The 18,094-nt window shown below is 38.1% G+C and overlaps 2 protein-coding genes across 4 annotated transcripts; one reads left to right on the plus strand and one right to left on the minus strand.

The window, feature by feature from the left end:
* Positions 2,730-5,069, plus strand: LOC107609747 (transcription factor bHLH63). 2 transcript variants are annotated; one of them, XR_002349982.1, is made up of 7 exons: positions 2,730-3,284; positions 3,367-3,582; positions 3,672-3,806; positions 3,894-3,965; positions 4,072-4,266; positions 4,405-4,629; positions 4,865-5,050. XR_002349982.1 is itself a non-coding variant. In XM_016311764.2 (7 exons), the coding sequence occupies exons 1-7, from the start codon at positions 2,862-2,864 to the stop codon at positions 4,906-4,908; spliced, it is 1,188 nt and encodes a 395-aa protein (XP_016167250.1). In that variant the 5' UTR covers positions 2,731-2,861; the 3' UTR covers positions 4,909-5,069. The 2 variants fall into 2 exon arrangements, 1 of the variants encoding a protein (XP_016167250.1); XM_016311764.2 differs by having other exon boundaries at positions 2,731-3,284; positions 4,405-4,507; positions 4,865-5,069.
* On the minus strand, positions 6,226-8,523 carry LOC107609617. 2 transcript variants are annotated; one of them, XM_016311628.2, is made up of 5 exons: positions 8,153-8,519; positions 7,997-8,076; positions 6,843-6,961; positions 6,686-6,762; positions 6,226-6,591 (listed from the first exon to the last, which is right to left on the minus strand). In XM_016311628.2, exons 1-5 carry the CDS (start codon positions 8,385-8,387, stop codon positions 6,566-6,568), a joined length of 537 nt encoding a protein of 178 aa, XP_016167114.1. In that variant the 5' UTR covers positions 8,388-8,519; the 3' UTR covers positions 6,226-6,565. The 2 variants fall into 2 exon arrangements, 1 of the variants encoding a protein (XP_016167114.1); XR_002349983.1 differs by lacking the exon at positions 6,226-6,591 and adding an exon at positions 7,129-7,181 and having other exon boundaries at positions 6,693-6,762; positions 7,935-8,076; positions 8,153-8,523.

Raw genomic sequence — 18,094 nt, forward strand, 5'->3', positions numbered from 1 at the left:
TTTCTTTATTGATTGATAATTAGAAGTTGCTAATTGATTTGGATACCACTAAAGCTAGTCTTTTTCTTGGGAGTTGGCTAGGACTTGTGGAATCAAGTTAATTCATCCACTTAACTTTCCTCCATGGTTAGAGGTTAACTAAGTGGTAGCAATGGACAATTTTCATCATAATTGAGGAGGACAACTAGGATAGGACTTCTAGTTCTCATACCTTGCCAAGAGTTTTGTTAGTTGTTAGTTTATTTTCATTGCATTTTACATTTCTTGTCTCCTATCTCAAAAATCCCAATATACGACCCATAACCAATAACAAGAACACTCTATTGTAATTCCTAGGGAGAACGACCCGAGGTTCAATACTTCGGTTTATAAATTTAGGGGTTTGTTACTTGTGACAACCAAATTTTTGTATGAAAGGACTATTGTTGGTTTAGAAACTATACTTGCAACGAGAATTCATTTGTGAATTCTAAACCGCACAAAAATCCAATCATCAGGCATATCTGAGACTTTCCAAGCGAAGAGATAAATGTTTCATTATAAGAGCTTAACGATATCTGCCTTCAATTCCTTATTCAGGTTAACTCCTATGCTTGTCGTTTTTTTTGCCTGATCTCTGATTTGAACCTCTTCGATCTTTCCACTAGGTTGAGGTTGTAGTTCTTCTCGAGTTCAGACACCACCTAACTCAATGGTGTTGACATCTTTTTCCTTAATACTTTTCCGTAGATTCAAGTTTTCATTATAACATTTTCGTGCCAACCTCTGATCTCCCCTTATGATAGTGATTTTCTCCGAGGTCGAAAATTTTGGAGTGGAAACGACCGCAGCTAGTTGGTTCAAAGTTGTCTGACCTATCAATGCATTATACGCTGATGCCACGTCCAGTGGCGGAGCCACGTTCATGGAAAAGGGAGCAGTGGCCCCTCCCAAGCTTCCAATTTTTTAGTTTGACTCTCTTTTAATTATTAATTATTCTCTCTTCTTAACTTATATTTTTGATGTTCGCCCCTCCCAAAAAAATTTCTAGTTCTGCCCCGGGCCACGTCGTCCACAATATAGTCTATACTCAAAGTTTTGGACTTCGCACATTTACCAAAAGTAGTATACAACATGATGAAGTTGAGAGGTCAAATTTTTCGTGAGGAGGTGTTGGGAATAAGACACCATTCTCCCTTGAGAAAACACCTTTGACAGAGAAATAAAATAGACACAATCACAACACAAGAATTTAACGTGGAAACTCCAATTACCGGAGAAAAAACCACGGCCGTTGTCAAATGACAACCAGAGAATATCACTATGTGAAAATTGTTACAACACATAGACTTCTTTCTCTCTAACACCGGCACCCCAGTATACTCACACTCTCTCAAAGCAAATATCTAACTACACCTCACAACACTCTCTAATCAAAGAGTACAGAGGAAAAGAAAAATCAGATACAAGCTTAAAGTGTTTCTGACTGGTGCAAAAACAAATGGAGAACTTAGCCTCATATTTATAGCCTAGGCCACCCACTCCATTTGCTATCCTAAGCAATGTGGGACTAATTCAACCAAATCCTAACAAGAGGTGAGGAGTGGTACCTGTAAGGGACTTCGATGATTAAGTTACCAAGGATTTAAGTAAGTTTTTAATAGATTGGGTTCTAAATATATCTAAGGGTGTTAATGTATTTATAGTAGAATAGATAACTACTTTTTAGAGTAGTTTTACCTCTAATTATGGATGATCATTTTTTTTTTTTTAAAATTATTGAGATATTTCTTTTAAATAAGTGAGAGATATCTTAAAAATTAATTACTTATTTAAATAAATAAAGCTGTACTGTTATTATCGTGTTTGACTTCTATGAAGCCAGATAAAAATAAATGAGGTTAATCCTCTTAAGTAAGTTATTATTCATTTTAGACCAAACTATATTTACGAGTGAGAGTATAAATGGCATCCACCTTGTATTTAACGAGAGAAGCGCGGACTAGTAACTACTACAAAAATAAAGACACAGAGATCACTAGATATAAAGGGGTAGCCATTTTTAGAAGGGGTTCAAATAATGAGGTGCTAATTAATCATGATGGTACTACTGGCCTACTGGGGTGTGTTGTGTGTAGTGAGTGTACTATGCTGGATATGAAGGCGCGTGGATGCTACTGCCAATATATTGGATGCGTGTAATCGACGCGACACGTGTCGTTGTGAAGTTTGAAGCTTCCCCAGTGGGAAATTCAGAGTTGTGTAACAAATCACAACTTCCCAGGCAAGGTGGAAATGGATCACAGTTGACAACAATTCCAATAAGGGACACAGCATCTGGTGACATGTCAGATCGAAGGATCCAGGATTTGCCACGTGAAACAACCACGTGGGTGTAGACGTAAGTTGGACCGAGTTGCAGCCATTATTCAGGGGGCCCGGAAAACCATACCCAACAAAAGCATTCCCCTGCATGATTACTATTGCTAATGACGATGTTATCATAATCAAAAAATTTTCATCATTCTTAATTTGGACCCAAAATGAAAGCGTTGTACGGGGTTGACATGAAGATGCTTTAGTTACGTTGAGGGTTAGGGTCTTAGGGAGTATTACGGAGTCAAAGTGACGGGGGAGGGCCACGTGAGAGTCATGTCGGTGAGGGCCCAGCGCCCACAGGCTCGTTCATTTTGATGTATGCATCTCTTTCTTTCACACCCCACTCATTAGTTATAAGAAATAGTTATGAAATAAGGAACAATGATTTCCTTCCTAGATTAGTTTTAATATAAATACACATACAGCCCACAACTCTATTTATTGTGTTGTGAAGCTTCATTCATCATCTCTCTTACACGGCACTAAGAAGCTTAAGAAAGAAGATGTTGCACTGTCTCAACAGTAACGCTTCGGGCTCCGAGATGACAGTGCTAGAAAGGCAAAGGGCAACGATCAAGTGGCAACACAACAACAATCATCACCAAGGATACTCTTCTTCTTCTTCACCTTCCCCATCTTCATCTTCTTCAATCTCACTTGTTCAAGTTCAGAGCAGCTCTCCTGCTTGCCTTGCTGCTGGAGCGTGGCCCAAACTCGACAACAACTTTCTCATGGGATTCACCTCTTCTCCTTCTTCTGGATTCCCGCTACCTCCTCCTCCTCCTCCTACAACTTCTGCTGCTTCTTTTGATCTAAATTCCGCAATCTCAAGGACTTCCAGCTGTCCACTGCCTTCTCTTGCAGAGGGGAAAGAGACTACTACTCCCAATAACAAGAGAAAAACTGACAAGTTTCACAACACCAAGGTTGGTACTTGCTTGCATACACACTAAGTCTTCCTTCTCTCACATTATTTTATATATGTTGATGTTGTTGGTTTTGATTCAGGTTGTTGCTTCAGATAATGATAACAAGGACAAGAGGGTCAAAGTGGCTGCTCCCAATGACTCAGCAACCGTAGGCAAGAAAGGCACACAAGATTGTGGAGATAATTCCAACAAGGATAATTCAAAAGTTTCTGAGGTTCAGAATCAGAAGCCAGATTACATTCATGTCCGAGCACGCCGGGGACAAGCCACTGATAGCCATAGCTTAGCTGAAAGAGTGGGTTCTATTTACCCAAGAAACAATAATAATGTTGGAATTGGATTTATTTTGCCACTGCAAACTCAAAGCAAGCACTCTTGTTGCAGGTTAGAAGGGAAAAAATCAGCGAGAGAATGAAGTTCTTGCAGGATTTAGTGCCCGGTTGCAACAAGATTACTGGAAAAGCTGGAATGCTTGATGAAATCATCAACTATGTCCAGTCCCTTCAACGACAAGTTGAGGTAAGAGTCGGTGATACTGTTAGGTCCATTCTCTTCATATGCTATGTGATATTATCCTTACATTATATACTATATTATGATATGCAGTTCTTGTCAATGAAATTAGCTGCTGTGAACCCAAGACTTGACTTCAACATGGATGATCTCTTTACCAGAGAGGTAAGTACTCAATATGTACTCAATCTTTTTTAGCTCAAATCAATTGCTGCTTTCTATATATAAATATATGTTGCTGACATGTACCCAATTCTATTGTATTTTATAGGTGTTTCCTGCATGTGCTGCAAGTTTTCCTGCCATAGAAATGTCACCAAACATGGCTAACCCTGCCTCTTATCTTCACTTCAATTCATCACAACAAATAGATGCAGGGATAAACCCTCAAGATATCAGTCTCCGAAGGACCATAAGTGCCCCAGTATCCGCGCCAGAAACCTTTCTTGATTCGTCTTGTTTCACTGTAAGTTCCCCTCTCTATCTCTCCCATTTTACCCTTTGGCCCTGTTGTGCCTAAGGTAATCAAATTATAAACTTTGATAACTACGAAATTATGGTGCGCTTTTCTGAATTTGATATTTAGTTAATGTGCAAAATGCAGCAAACTCTGCCCTCCTCAACATGGGAAGGTGATTTTCAAAACCTTTACAGTGTGGCTTTTGATCAAGCAAGAGCAGCATCCTTTCCTTCTCAGCTATTCACAGGTAGCTAACAAATTGTGTCATGTCAAAATCACTTTTCCCCCCTTAGCTTGATATCTTTAAAGCAGAAAGTAAAGGCAGAAGAGAGTGGATATTAATGGATGACAGAGACTTTATAGCCCCCGGTAATATTGATAATAGCATAGAAATCTTGCTTGATGCCTCCTTTTTATCTGAATGAATCAAATTTTCAAAGAAGGATCTGTTTTATCATGCAATTATACAACAATGTTTCTTTCCCATTCCTTTTTACCTTTTAGAAAATGCTAGCATAGGTTATGGGGCATAAAACATAAAGAATATTTATGCTGGGCTACTTGACATAAATTCTAATATTGCTGTGTGCTGATTTCTCTGCAGGTCTACTTGAACCGAGCAATCTAAAGATGGAGATGGAGATGTAGACCTCCAATTACTGTTGGATGGATTAGATTACTAAAACGGGCCTATTATCAAGATTCTTTTTCTTTGCAAGTACATAACATATATTGTTTGTATACTGCTACGATAGTATAAATAAATAAAATCTTAATATTAATACTTTTTTTTTAAGTTTTTAACCCAACCACATGTATTTTGAAAGTTTACATTACAATTAAAGCCAGTGAGAAAAAACTAAAGTGCGCCATCGACCAGCTGGCTCATATGGGACCAGGTAACTATTCCAAGTCACATAAACGCGTTGATAACAACTTTTCACTGCCTTTTTTTTTTCTTTTTCTATTTTTCCTTCCCAAGACTTTATGGTAAAGCGGAAACAATTAAAAGCCGGAAAGATACTAAGCAATGAGTGAAACTAAAAAGTGAAAAAGCCTTACCGGTTTAGTTATGTCTGTGTGAAGGCAGAGACAATAGTGAAGGTGGTTGAGACTTTTGTGTGAGAGAGAGAGAGAGAGAGAGTTTCACAGAGGAAGCGTTAGGGGACANNNATGGATATAGGCCCGTACCGATGGCCAGACATTTTTCCCTCTCTTTAATTTATTCACGATGATTTTTCTGTCTTTCTAAGTACCCTCTCTTATTAGAGAATTGTTATGATTCAGTTCGATCCAAAAATATATATATCAATTCCACTGTCGAGTTGATATGTAGTATATGCGTCATGTTAATATGCATGAAAGGAAGTTTAATCAGGGTTTGAGATAAGTGCTGGTGGCTGGGTTATACTCACTTTCAGAGGCAATATGGGGGGTGGACCTGTCTCATTCATGGCTAAGATTTTGTTGATTCTCTTTGTTGCTGTGGATAGTGAGAGATGCATCTTGGATTGTCCTTTCATTGGCCCAACCATACACCTTCTCTTCTCTGCTCTCACTCTCACTCACATGGAGCGCCGTTTACCACATCCAACTTTCAATTTAATAATGGCAGGCTAACCAAATCCACAGAGATTCCCTTGCAACTAACTAAATTATCTTTGCTTTCATCTCAAACATCAACTTAGCTTCCACGTTTGTGTCCCCTTCTTGGAAATTTAGAAATCTTGATTCGTACTTTTTTCATTTGAATTAAGTGTTATATACCGTAAAAGAACTGGTGTGAAGTGAAGACAACTACACAAATTTGCATCCCAAGGCTTGATATACGGCAACTGAGCACAATCTTTGACTCAGTTGAATCCATACAAAATTGGGCTCCAAAACAAAACTAGTACACCAATCGCTGATTTGTTTGTGGTCCAACAAAACAAGTTGCCTATAGCTACAACACTGCCCATTATGTTGCACAGATGAACTTTCTTTTTATTATATTTTTTCCTTAACTATTAATACAAATGAATAGTATATTTATACCAGTAGAATCTAACAGCAACTCAAATAAACCTATTCCAAAAATAAAGCTGTCCAAATCCTTTGTAACATCAAAGAAAGTCTAAACAGCACAATGAGAAAATGAGTTACTAAGCCATTGAATTAATAACATGCTAGTGGTTAACATGTGAACATATGCAAGGAAAACATCTCTATTCTTGGTGAAAATGAGTCAGAACCAATCTTCATTTCACTAAACATGACTGTTAGATATATTAACAAGGCCAATTGACATACGTACAAACCTCCACTACAATATTGATGCATCTCCAGCATCTGCCAATCAAGGAAATAAAACTCCTTCAAGATTTTAATACTCAGTTACAAGAGAATACAACCCTGAAAAGAATGACAGAGGCACAATGCAAACCTTTTCCAGGAACGATGACAACAGGTGCTGCTTTGCAGTGGTGGAAGCAGTACTCTCCAACACTTCCCTGTAGCACACTGAACAAAGAAGAAACACACTCTTGCATCAGAAATTCAGAACAGTATTGGATAACTGCAGAGGGAATGGAGAGGCAAACCTTTGAATTAAGCTTCTGCCTCTTGATCCCAGAACTACAGCCGCAGGTTTGATCCTCTCTGCTTCCCTGCAAATTACTTTCCCTGCATCACCTTCCACAATCCGAGCCACTGTCTTCACCTGCATACAACATAACAAGGATTATTAACTAGGTACTATTGGATTGGAATGTCCACGGTACATTTGAAGTTCATGCCTAGCAAAATCTAGGTGTAACAGAAACAAAGTATTAGAACAAGAAACATGAGAAGAATGATCAAATTCATTCATTAAGTGTTTATACATACGCATTACAAGGTGTAAAAATTTACTTGCTGCTCCTATATCCGTATCTTTCCCCCTGAAAAGCAGAGTGTTATGATTATGAAATTGGCCCAGGCCCAAGCCCAAGCTTTAATACACTACTATGAAAGGAAAAGAAAACAAGAAAATAAAAAGGAAGACTGGTATGACTTTCTTCTAGACTTCCATTTGTGGAATTCTGTTTTCTCATCCTCATTTTGGTCTTGATGTCAAGCTTTTGTCAATTTGCAGGAATGACAAACCCTCTATGACTCAAGAATAGCATAGTACCTGCTTCTTATCTAGTTTCCCCAAATTTACCCCTTTTTTCTTGTTAATTCAGTTTAATTTACTTTAATTGGACTGAGAATTAATCCGATTGGTTCAATATTGAGAACTTCTTTCTATAAGTTATTTGTGGATTAGCATCTGCTACACACTGTAATTAACCATTTTACTCTGAAGAAAGTAACCCAAGTGTCAACTATTTTGGCAGAACAACACATTATGGAGTAGAGTTGATATGAGGAAACAGCAGCTACAAGACTCTGAGCACGAAAATCATTCTTTGTTTTATTACAAGAGAACCTAGGCTATAACTAATAATGTCAATGCCCAAAATTCAGGATGTTAAAATAAAATCCCACATCTTGAATGACTCCGCATGATTGTTGTTTGGAATTGCATGGTGCATACATTACATGTGATATAAGATGATAATATTATTTTCCAAGAGGGAAGTTGGATTCAAAACAATACAATGAAAATAATCTGTTTGATGAATCATGGTTAGTAGTTGAAGTGGCCGTACATGTTTGTTTCATGTTGCATAGTATTAAGGCAAGTGATGTTTCGAAGATGGTGAGAACTAACCATGAGGACTTGAAAAGCCTCAACTGCTAACTTCTCCATGAGACCCTGGGTTAAGTCGTAGACGACCTCGTTCTTTACGTCTGCAACATATTGATGGAATAAGTAACTATAAAAGAGAATAATGGGAAGACTGGAAGAGAGTAATAAAAAAGTAACCAGAAACGGCGTGGACGAGGTGGATGGTGTCAGCGAGGCGGCAGAGGTGGATGAGAGCCCAATCAAAAGCATGCTTGCTATTGGGAGCATGATCAATGGCTATGAGTATGTCCCTTCCTCTTCTTCGCTCCCCTGTTTCCCTCTCCAGCTCAGGCTCCCCCACAACTGGTATCAAAGACGGAAGCCTCACTTCTCGGTAGTTGTACTCCTCCACTTCCTCCATCACTGTCTCCATTATTTCTCTTCTCTCCTCTTCTTTTCTTTACTCTATTATTGAGGGAGGAGCCGCCTCAGCACTCAAATGTCGTGGCCAAGTGGAAAACGTCCAACTCTAATCTATGTTCTCCCACTTCAACCTTTGTTGACTTACTCTATATGCAATTCCAAAGCACATTATTTTGCTTTTCTCTTGGGGTCCATCTAACAAATCATACTCATTATTCATTTCTTATAAAATTGCTATAATTATCTACAATTCTATATTACAATAATAATTCATTAACTGCACGTTTTAGAAATTTCACATTCATTTTTTTTATAATATTTTAAACGTTATATAAATAATTAAATATATTTTAATAACTCTATATAGATTTTTCTCTTGCTGGAAAAATTAAGAGTGTAACGCTAATTTGGTTTGATTATTTGCGAATTGCTTTTGAAATAATTACCTTTGAAAGAATTGAATCATTTTTTTTGAAAGCATGGTAACTGACAAACGGAATTCTCGCGCGGTCTAGAATTTTTATAAATAAGTTCTCGTTGCAAGTATAGTTTCTAGACCGATAAGAAATTCTTTCGTGCAAAAGTTTTGGTTGTCACAAGTAACAAACCCCTAATAAAATTGATAGCTGAAGTATTTAAACCTCGGGTCGTCTCTCAAGGAATTGCAGGGAGGTATTCTTATTATTGGTTATGAGTTGTGTAAATTGGGGTTTTGGATTAAGAGATAAGAAAAGTGAATTGTGAAGGAAACTAACTAATAATTATAAAAGGCTCTTGGCAAGGAATGAAAATTAGAAGTTCTATTCTTATTATCGCCCTCAATAGTGATGAGAATTGTTGGTTGCAACCACTTAGTTAACCCTCTAATTACGAAGGAAAGTCAAGTGTATGAATCAGTTTGATTCCTCAAGTCCTAGTCAACTCCTAAGAAAAGACTAGCTTTAGTGGAATCCAAACCAATTAGCAACCTTCAATTGTCAATCAACTAAGGAGTTTGACAACTCAAGTGTCACCAATTATTCAACCAAAGCCAAGAGGAGAAAATCTATTCAAATAAAAATGCCTTGACCAGGAGAAGATTAATTGGAAGTTCTATCCTTGTTGGAATCTCTCAAGAGTAATGCTAAAAGATTGTTGTTATTACTTAGTTAACCCTTACCGAATAAGGGAAAGTCAAGTACATGAACCAACGTCTGTCACGAGTCCTAGTCCTCTCCCTTGGGAAGGTCTAGCGTTAGTGATCAGAAGGCCAGTCTACAACTTTCAATTACCACCAGGCTCTTGAGTATTCCAACTCAAGGGTCTCCTATTAATCAACACCCAAGTCAAGTTGGGAGTCTACTCTACTAACATGAATGCCATTACACCATATAAAGGGAGTAAAAAGGGAACATGGTACTTAAAATTCAATTGGAAACAATTAAACAAATAATATATTTAAATGGAAAAGTACTCTTTGCATTAACAATCCATGAAAATAATCCAATTGTAACTCTGAACAAAGTAAATAGGGATTAAAAGAGTAAGGAAACAGAAAACAAACTAGAATGATAAAGTTTTCAATGGAGGTAGTAACTCTGTAATATACAACTCAAAAGCATAAAACTAGGAATCCTAGATCCTAGAGAGAGGAGAGAGTCTTTCCCTCTAAAACCTGCATCTAAAACCTAAAATTATGTGAATGAAAAAGTGTTTGATGATTTCTCCACTCTGTAGCCTCTAATCTGTATTTTCTGGACCGAAAACTGGGTCAAAAATAGCCAAGAAATTGCTGGTTGCGAATCTTAATACGCTGGTTTTCCGTCAATGCGATGCGTGCACGTGATATGACGCATGCGTGTCGCCTAGATGTATGGATACTATGACAAATTATATATCATTTCGAAGCCCCGGATGTTAGCTTTCCAACGCAACTGGAAACGCCTCATTTGGACCTCTTTAGCTCAAGTTATGACCGTTTGAGTGCAAAGAGGTCAGGGATGACAGCTTTGCAGTTCCTTCAATTTCTTGTATTCCTTCCACTTTTGCATGCTTCCTTTCCATCCTCCAAGCCATTCCTGCCCTGTAATCCCTGAAATCACTTAACGCACATATCACGGCATCGAATGGTAATAAGAGAGGAGTAATATTAGCAAATATAAGGCCAAAGAAGCATGTTTTCAATCATAGCACAAAATCAGGAAGAAAAACGTAAAACATGCGAATTGTATGAATAAGTGTAAGAATAATGGATAAAATCCACTAGATTAAGCACAGGATAAACCCTAAAAATGGGGTTTATCAGTAACAGTGCCCAAATATCTAACATGTAATGTCCTGGGAAAGCCGAAGGCAATCCTAGAACTTCTAAATTATGATCAAAGCGTATAAACAGAACTAAACCATGACAAAAGTAAATAGGCGACTAACTTAAGGATCTTCGGTCTAACTATATATATATATATATATATATATATATATATATATATATATATATATATATATATATATATATATATATATATATATATATATATATATATATATATATATATATATCCCCTTTCCAAATCCTGCAAACCTCTAAAACCGCCAACAGTGAAATAAATGCAAGCACAAGTATATCAGGTAAGGAAATGTACAAGTAGGAAGCAGATAGAACAATTAAGCAAGTAGCAAGTAATGATGCAGTCAATTAGGCAATTCAGACAAATCACATATAATGCATATGATGCATGCCTATCCTAGTTATCCACAAACATAATCATAATTTATATCCAACACCCTCACTGGTGTATATTCGCGGGGGCGAGCTCATCCGGAACTTTCACAGTGTCCGGCCACACTTGCGACATAGGGTCAGCAGAGTATCGAGTTTCCATCTGGAGCACGTGGTGGCTAGCCACTACTTTCACCCAGAGAAACTCATATCTCAGATAGGTGAAGTGTAACAGTCATAATAATCATCAATTCAGCATATATGCAATAATCATAGCCATACATTAGTATACATCTCAGCCATTACGGCCTACCAATCATAATTCCATACTCAGCCCTTTCGGCTCAAAACATATTCAGCACTCCACCATCCTTCCCAACCGCTCACATCATCATTATACATCATACTCATCATTACATCTCTTTTCTTCCCCCACAAGTTACCCCTTTCCTAGCCTTTGATGCGGTATTTTTATAACCACACTTACTAACCGGCAAGTGCACCGGGTCGTACCAAGTAATACCTTACGTGAGTAAGGGTCGATCCCACGAGGATTGATGGACTAAGCAACAATAGTGTTTGATAGGCTTAGTTAGACAAACAAAAATTGGTGTTGAGATGCAATATAAAAGACATTAAACAATATCAAAAATATTGAAGAAAGGCAAGTAAATACTTTGGAAAAAATATGGAGAAGATAGTTAAGGTTTCAGAGTTATCTATTTTTCCGGATTAACTTTTCTTACTAACTAATTTAATTATGCAGGATTTAATTTATGGCAAACTGTATGTGACTAGACCCTAATTCCTTAGACCTTCCTAGTCTCCTCTAAAATTCATTAACTGCCAATTCCTTGGTCAATTAATTCCAATTAGAGGGTGATAATCAATTTCTAGTTTATATGCCACAAAAACTCTAATTATCCAAGAGGTAAAAGGATTATATGTCACGTATCCTATTAAATTCAGATAATTAAAATTTAGGAGAAATAGTTTTCAAGCTGTTGTTCAGGTAAAGAGCTTTTCCAAGTTTTACAAGAACTCAAATAGAAAGAGGGTCATACTTCCGTTCCACCCAAATTCATAAAATAAAGAGCGTAAACAATTCTTAAATTATAAATCCATACATAAATTAAAATAGTAAAAGCAATAAAATTAATCCATAGAAATAGACAGAGCTCCTAACTTTAATAGTGGAGGTTTAGTTGCTCATGGAAAAGAGAAAATAAGGATTCCGGTAAAAATGTACCGAGTCCCAATCTGATGGCATCAGATCCCTTTTTATAACTAATCCTAATAAATTTAAAATCTAATATTTAAAATTAAACTTAAAATAATATCTTTTCCTAATTTAAGATTTGAATTTAAATTTGAATTAATTAACAGATCTTCAGTTGATGGGTGGGGACCACTTGTTCTGTCCATTCTGCAGCTTTTAATCTGTGTTTTCTAGGCTGAAAATTGAGTTACAACAGCCTAGAAATCGCCCCCAGCGTTTTTCTGCATTTTCTGCACGTGGCGCATGTGACGCGTCCGCGTCGTCCACGCGTTCGCGTCATTTGTGCAAATTTCAGTCCACGCGTTTGCGTCAGGCACGCGATCGCGTCATTGCGATTTCCTCCATTCCGCGCGGTCGCGGGAGCCATGCGTCCGCGTCGGTATTCGCTGGTCATCTCCTTGGCTTCTTCTCTTTCTCTGCAGAAACTCCATCAAATTCCGCCAAATGCTACCTAAAATAAACAGTATTGTACAAAACTCAAAATAGCATCCATAGTGGCTAAAATATAATTAATTCTTAATTAAATTCAACAATTTAGATGTAAATTCACTAGGAAAAGATAGACAAGATGCTCACGCATCACAACACCAAACTTAAACTGTTGCTTGTCCTCAAGCAACCAACACTAATATAAGCTTAGGATGTGAATTTGCATGAGAATGAGAGTTCGATTAAGCCCATGTTTTCTCTTATATTGGGGTTTATAACTGCAATCCTGAACAGTTTTGGCATCTCACTTTATCCTTTGAAGTTCAGAATGATTGGCATCCATAGGAACTCAGAATTCAGATAGTGTTATTGACTCTCCTAGTTCAGTATGTTGATTCTTGAACACAGCTATTTTATGAGTCTTGGCTGTGACCCTAAGCATTTTGTTTTCTAGTATTACCACCGGATACATAAATGCCACAGACACATAACTGGGTGAACCTTTTCAGATTGTGACTCAGCTTTGCTAGAGTCCCCAGTTAGAGGTGCCCAGAGTTCTTAAGCACACTCTTTTTGCTTTGGATCACGACTTTAACCGTTCAGTCTCAAGCTTTTCACTTGACACCTTCACGCCACAAGCACATGGTTAGGGACAGCTTGATTTTGCCGCTTAGGCCAGGATTTAATTCCTTAGGGCCCTCCTATCCATTAATGCTCAAAGTCTTGGATCCTTTTTACCCTTTGCCTTTTAGTTTAAAGGGTTATTGGCTTTTTCTGCTTGCTTTTTCTTTTTCTTATTTTTTTTTATAAATTTTTTTTCGCAAGCCTTGTGTTTTCATTGCTTTTTCTTACTTCAAGAATCAATTTTATGATTTTTCAGATTATCAATAACAATTTTCTTTTTCATCATTCTTACAAGAGCCAACAATTTTAACATTCATAAACTTCACTATAAAAAATATGCACTATTCATGTCATGCATTCAGAATCACAGAAAATACCACCACATTTAAGTAAATCCGACTATTTTTAAAATTAACTCAATTTCTCATGCAATACATCACTTCTTTTTCTTTTATTTTTAGATTCAAGTTCAGTGAGTGGTACATGAAACATCTTTTAGAATTAAAGTTCTTAACAGAAAAATTAAACTATAACCTATGAATCTACTAATAAAGGATCATGCAATAAACAAAACAAAGTAACAGGAAACTGGAACATAACATAGACAAAGAGGGGAGGAATAAAAAAATGAAAGGAACTCAACCACCTTAGTTATCCTAGCAGTTGTTTATTCTTCAGGTTGTGCTCCTCAGTGAAGATGATTTGCCTCCCTTTTGGTGCCATAGGAATAAACAGAAAACTTCTAAGCGAAGTGTCAATACCAAACTTAAAAGTTTGCTTGTCCTCAAGCAAATAAGAACTGGAAATAGAAGAGACAAATGTTAAAATGAAAGAAAAAATAAAAGGATAAGAGAATAAGAGAGAATTAGGATTGGGAGAGAGAGAGAAAGAAAACTGGATGGTGCAAGCGACGCGTTCGCATGCAGCACGCGATCACGTACGTCGCAGAACTTCCTTAATGACGCGTTAGCGTCAGGCACGCGTTCACGTGGATGGCCATGTATGCTAATGACGCGGACGCACAAATTTGTGCTTTTAGCACACTTCTTGCCTCAAGTCAGCTTAACTCTCTGTCCAAACACCTTTTACGTCGATTTTTTGGGTCACACGTCCGCGTGAATGACGCGATTGCGTGAAGTGGCAAAAATCATGAATGACGCAGTCGCGTGAGCCATGCGTCCGCATGGGCTTGTTTGTGCTAGAGGCATCGTTCTTGCGCCACTCCCGCGTAACTCTCTGTTCAAATTTATTTTTCACGCACACTTGGTTGACGCGTTCGCGTCAATGACGCGATCGCGTTGTGTGCCTCTCTTTTTTTTTTTTAGAGCTTGAGGTGTTCGGTTCCTGGAAGAACATAGCTGCATGATCAGAAAATTAGTAAGAACTCAATAAAAATAAAATAACTAAGAAAGACTATTACGAAAAATAGTGAAGGATACAAAATTATCGGGTTGCCTCCCGACAAGCGCTTCTTTATCGTCACTAGCTTGACGGTCAGCTCCTCTAAGGAGGAGGATCATAGGGGCTCAGCTCTTCATCCCTTACTTTGAACTTCTTTCCTGTGTCTCCATAACGTAGCTCAATATGCTCCAGAGAGAGGATTCTGATTACTGTATAAATCCATGCTGGATTGCTGGTCAACACCACCTTCATTCCTGGGGAGAAACCTTCAGTGGGGATCTTTTTGTTTCTCCATCCTCTGGGTATTTTTTTCTTTTTGGGGACCTCCTCCTTGGTGGATGATGCAGTTTCAACACCAAACTTAGGTTTGATGTCAGGCGGAATTTTATCGGTTGTCACCACAGGAGGTTTGAGTTGCAAATTCTGCTGTGCATCATCAGGGGGTTCTTGAAGGTTTGGATCAATAAGCTCAGCCTGCATACACCTCTCTTCTTCACCTGTTGAATGTACATCTTTGAAGACATGAAAGACCAGTTGCTCATTATGCACTCTAAGCACTAATTCACCCACTTCTACATCAATCAGAGCTCTTCCAGTGGCTAGAAATGGTCTTCCTAGAATTATAGAGGCATTCTCATCCTCCCCTGTGTCAAGAATCACAAAGTCTGTGGGGAGGAAGAACGTACCCACTTTAACCAATATATTTTCCACTAATCCGTATGCAGGCTTCATAGATTTGTCTGCCATCTGTAATGCTATCTTTGTGGGTTGTGCCTCTTGGATTTGCAGCTTCTTCATCACAGATAAGGGCATTAGATTTATGCTTGCCCCTAGATCACATAGGGCTTTCTCAAAGGTTGTGCTCCCAATGGTGCATGGAATTTGAAAGCTCCCTGGATCTGGCATCTTCCTTGGCAAGTTATTCTGAATGACAGCACTACATTCCTTAGTCAGGACTACTGTCTCATCTCCCTTTAAACGCTTTTTCTTTGACAACAGCTCTTTCATGAACTTGACATAGATAGGCATTTGCTCCAAAACCTCAGCAAAAGAAATATTGATTTGTAACTTTCTGAAGATTTCCAAGAACTTTGAAAACTGCTTGTCCTTGGTCTCCTTTTGAAGTCTCTGAGGATACGGCATTTTAGGCTTGTACTCAGGAGCCTTTGGCAGTGTAGGATATGTGTCAAGAGAGTCTGGAAATGGGTTGTCTGCACGCTTTGGAGGGGCGTGCTCTACTTCTTCCTTCTTCTCATCTGGAGCTTCTTTTCCAACTACATCTTCATTGACCTTGGTCTCAGAGCCAGCTACTTTACCACTTCTCAATTGAACAACCTTGCAATCTTCTCCTGGGTTCACCACTGTATCACCTTGAAATGTACTTGCAGACCTCTCAAGTAATTGCTTGCTCAGTTGGCCCACTAGTACCTCTAAGTTTCTAATAGAGGCTCTGGTTTTCTGTATAACTTGTGATTCCGTACTTGCCACTTGTTCACTTATTACGGTGATAGCCTTGCATTCCTCTCTTGGATTTGGAATTGTGTTACCAGGAAGGCTATTAGTGGTCCTCTGATCAAGTTCATTAACCTTTGTGGCTAATTGACCCATTTAAATCTCCAGGTTCTTGATGGATGCTCTGGTTTCCTGTCTAAAACCTGTCAATATTACTTCCAAATCATTGCTCTGCTGGAGACTGCCCTGAGAACTATTGTTGAAGTTCTGAGATCTCTGAGGTTGGTCCCTCCACCCAAAGTTTGGGTGATTTCTCCATCCCTGGTTGTATGTCTTAGAATATGGATCATTGTTGGGATTCCTAGGGCCACTCCCATGTAATTCACCTGTTCAGAAGAGGGTTGAGCATAATCATAATTATCATTTTGCATAAAGTTACCTGTCATGTCATAGGAGGTATCTTGGGGTGGATTTTGAGTGTTGATAGCTGAGACTTGCATGCCACCCATCTGTTGAGTAAGTAGATTTATCTGCTGAGACATAAGCTTGTTCTGAGCAAGAAGAGCATTAACAGCTTCTACTTCCAACACACCTCTCTTTTGAGAGGTCTCAGAGTTCACAGGATTCCTATTAGATGAGTAGAGATATTGGTTGCTTGCAACCAATTCAATCAGCTCAATAGTCTCCTCTGGTGTCTTCTTCTTGTGTAGTGAACCGCCTGCAGAAGTGTCTAGGCTCATCTTGGATATCTCACCCAAGCCTTCATAGAAGATATCTAGTTGGGTCCATTTGGAGAACATGTCTGGAGGGCATTGCCTAGTCAGTAGCTTGTATCTCTCCCAGGCTTCATAAAGGGTTTCACCCTCCTTCTGTCTGAAGGTCTGAACCTCCAACCTAAGTTTAGTCAGCTTCTTCGGTGGGAAAAATTTAGTGAGAAACTCTGTAACAACCTTTTCCCAAGTATTCAGACTCTCCTTTGGTTGTGAATCAAGCCATAGCATTGCTTTATCCCTCAGAGCAAACGGGAAAAGCATGAGTCTGTACACCTCTGGGTTCACTCCATTTGTCTTCACAGTATCACATATCTGCAGAAAATCAGAGATAAATTGATTTGGGTCTTCGTGAGAAAGACCATGATACTGGAAATTTTGTTGCACAAGGGTGACCAATTGTGGCTTCAACTCAAAGTTGTTTGCAGTTATAGGAGGCACCACAATGCTCTTTCCATAAAGGTCTGCAGTAGGAGCAGAATAAGAGCCAAGCACTCTCCTTTGTTGATCATCTCCATTCAGATTTGCCACATTGGCATTAGTATTATTATTTGCCATAGTGGATTTTGCAGCCTTGCAAAGTCTTGCTTGTTGTAAACGTCGCCTGAAAGTTCTTTCAGATTCAGGATCAAAGTCTAAGAGATGTTCTTTGTCTCTATTCCTGCGCATACACAAGCAGAAAACAAGAAAAAATGGAACTCTCTACGTCAGAGTGCAGAGAAGTCCCTGTGAGGTAACCTGTGTAAAATAATAAAATAAAAATACTAAATAAATAAATAAAAAATTTCGAAAATTTAAAAGAAAAAATGAACAGAAAAATTAAAGTAAAATTGACTGCGTAACTGATAAACCCATATTTTATGATGTATTTTGTGCTTAGTTTGAGTGATTTATTCAACTCTTTATCCACTTATTCATGTTAATTGCATGGTTTTACTTTTCCTTCCTTATTATGTGATGTATGTGAAAAACATGTTTCCTATGTTTTTAAATTAATTATTTTAATCACCTTTAATTCCATTCGATGCCGTGATTACTGTGTTGAGTAGTTTCAGATCTTCTAG

The sequence above is a fragment of the Arachis ipaensis genome, chromosome B07 (assembly GCF_000816755.2).
Source record: "Arachis ipaensis cultivar K30076 chromosome B07, Araip1.1, whole genome shotgun sequence".
Classification (NCBI taxonomy): domain Eukaryota; kingdom Viridiplantae; phylum Streptophyta; class Magnoliopsida; order Fabales; family Fabaceae; genus Arachis; species Arachis ipaensis.

Coding starts and splice junctions, on each gene's coding strand:
- LOC107609747 (XM_016311764.2), top strand. CDS start 2,862: ATGTTGCACTGTCTCAACAGTAACGCTTCGGGCTCCGAGATGACAGTG. Junction 3,966..4,071: donor ATGATCTCTTTACCAGAGAG/GTAAGTACTCAA, acceptor TGTATTTTATAG/GTGTTTCCTGCATGTGCTGC. Junction 4,508..4,864: donor TCCTTCTCAGCTATTCACAG/GTAGCTAACAAA, acceptor ATTTCTCTGCAG/GTCTACTTGAACCGAGCAAT.
- LOC107609617 (XM_016311628.2), bottom strand. CDS start 8,387: ATGGAGACAGTGATGGAGGAAGTGGAGGAGTACAACTACCGAGAAGTG. Junction 8,077..8,152: donor CCTCGTCCACGCCGTTTCTG/GTTACTTTTTTA, acceptor AATATGTTGCAG/ACGTAAAGAACGAGGTCGTC. Junction 6,763..6,842: donor GGCAGAAGCTTAATTCAAAG/GTTTGCCTCTCC, acceptor TTCTTTGTTCAG/TGTGCTACAGGGAAGTGTTG.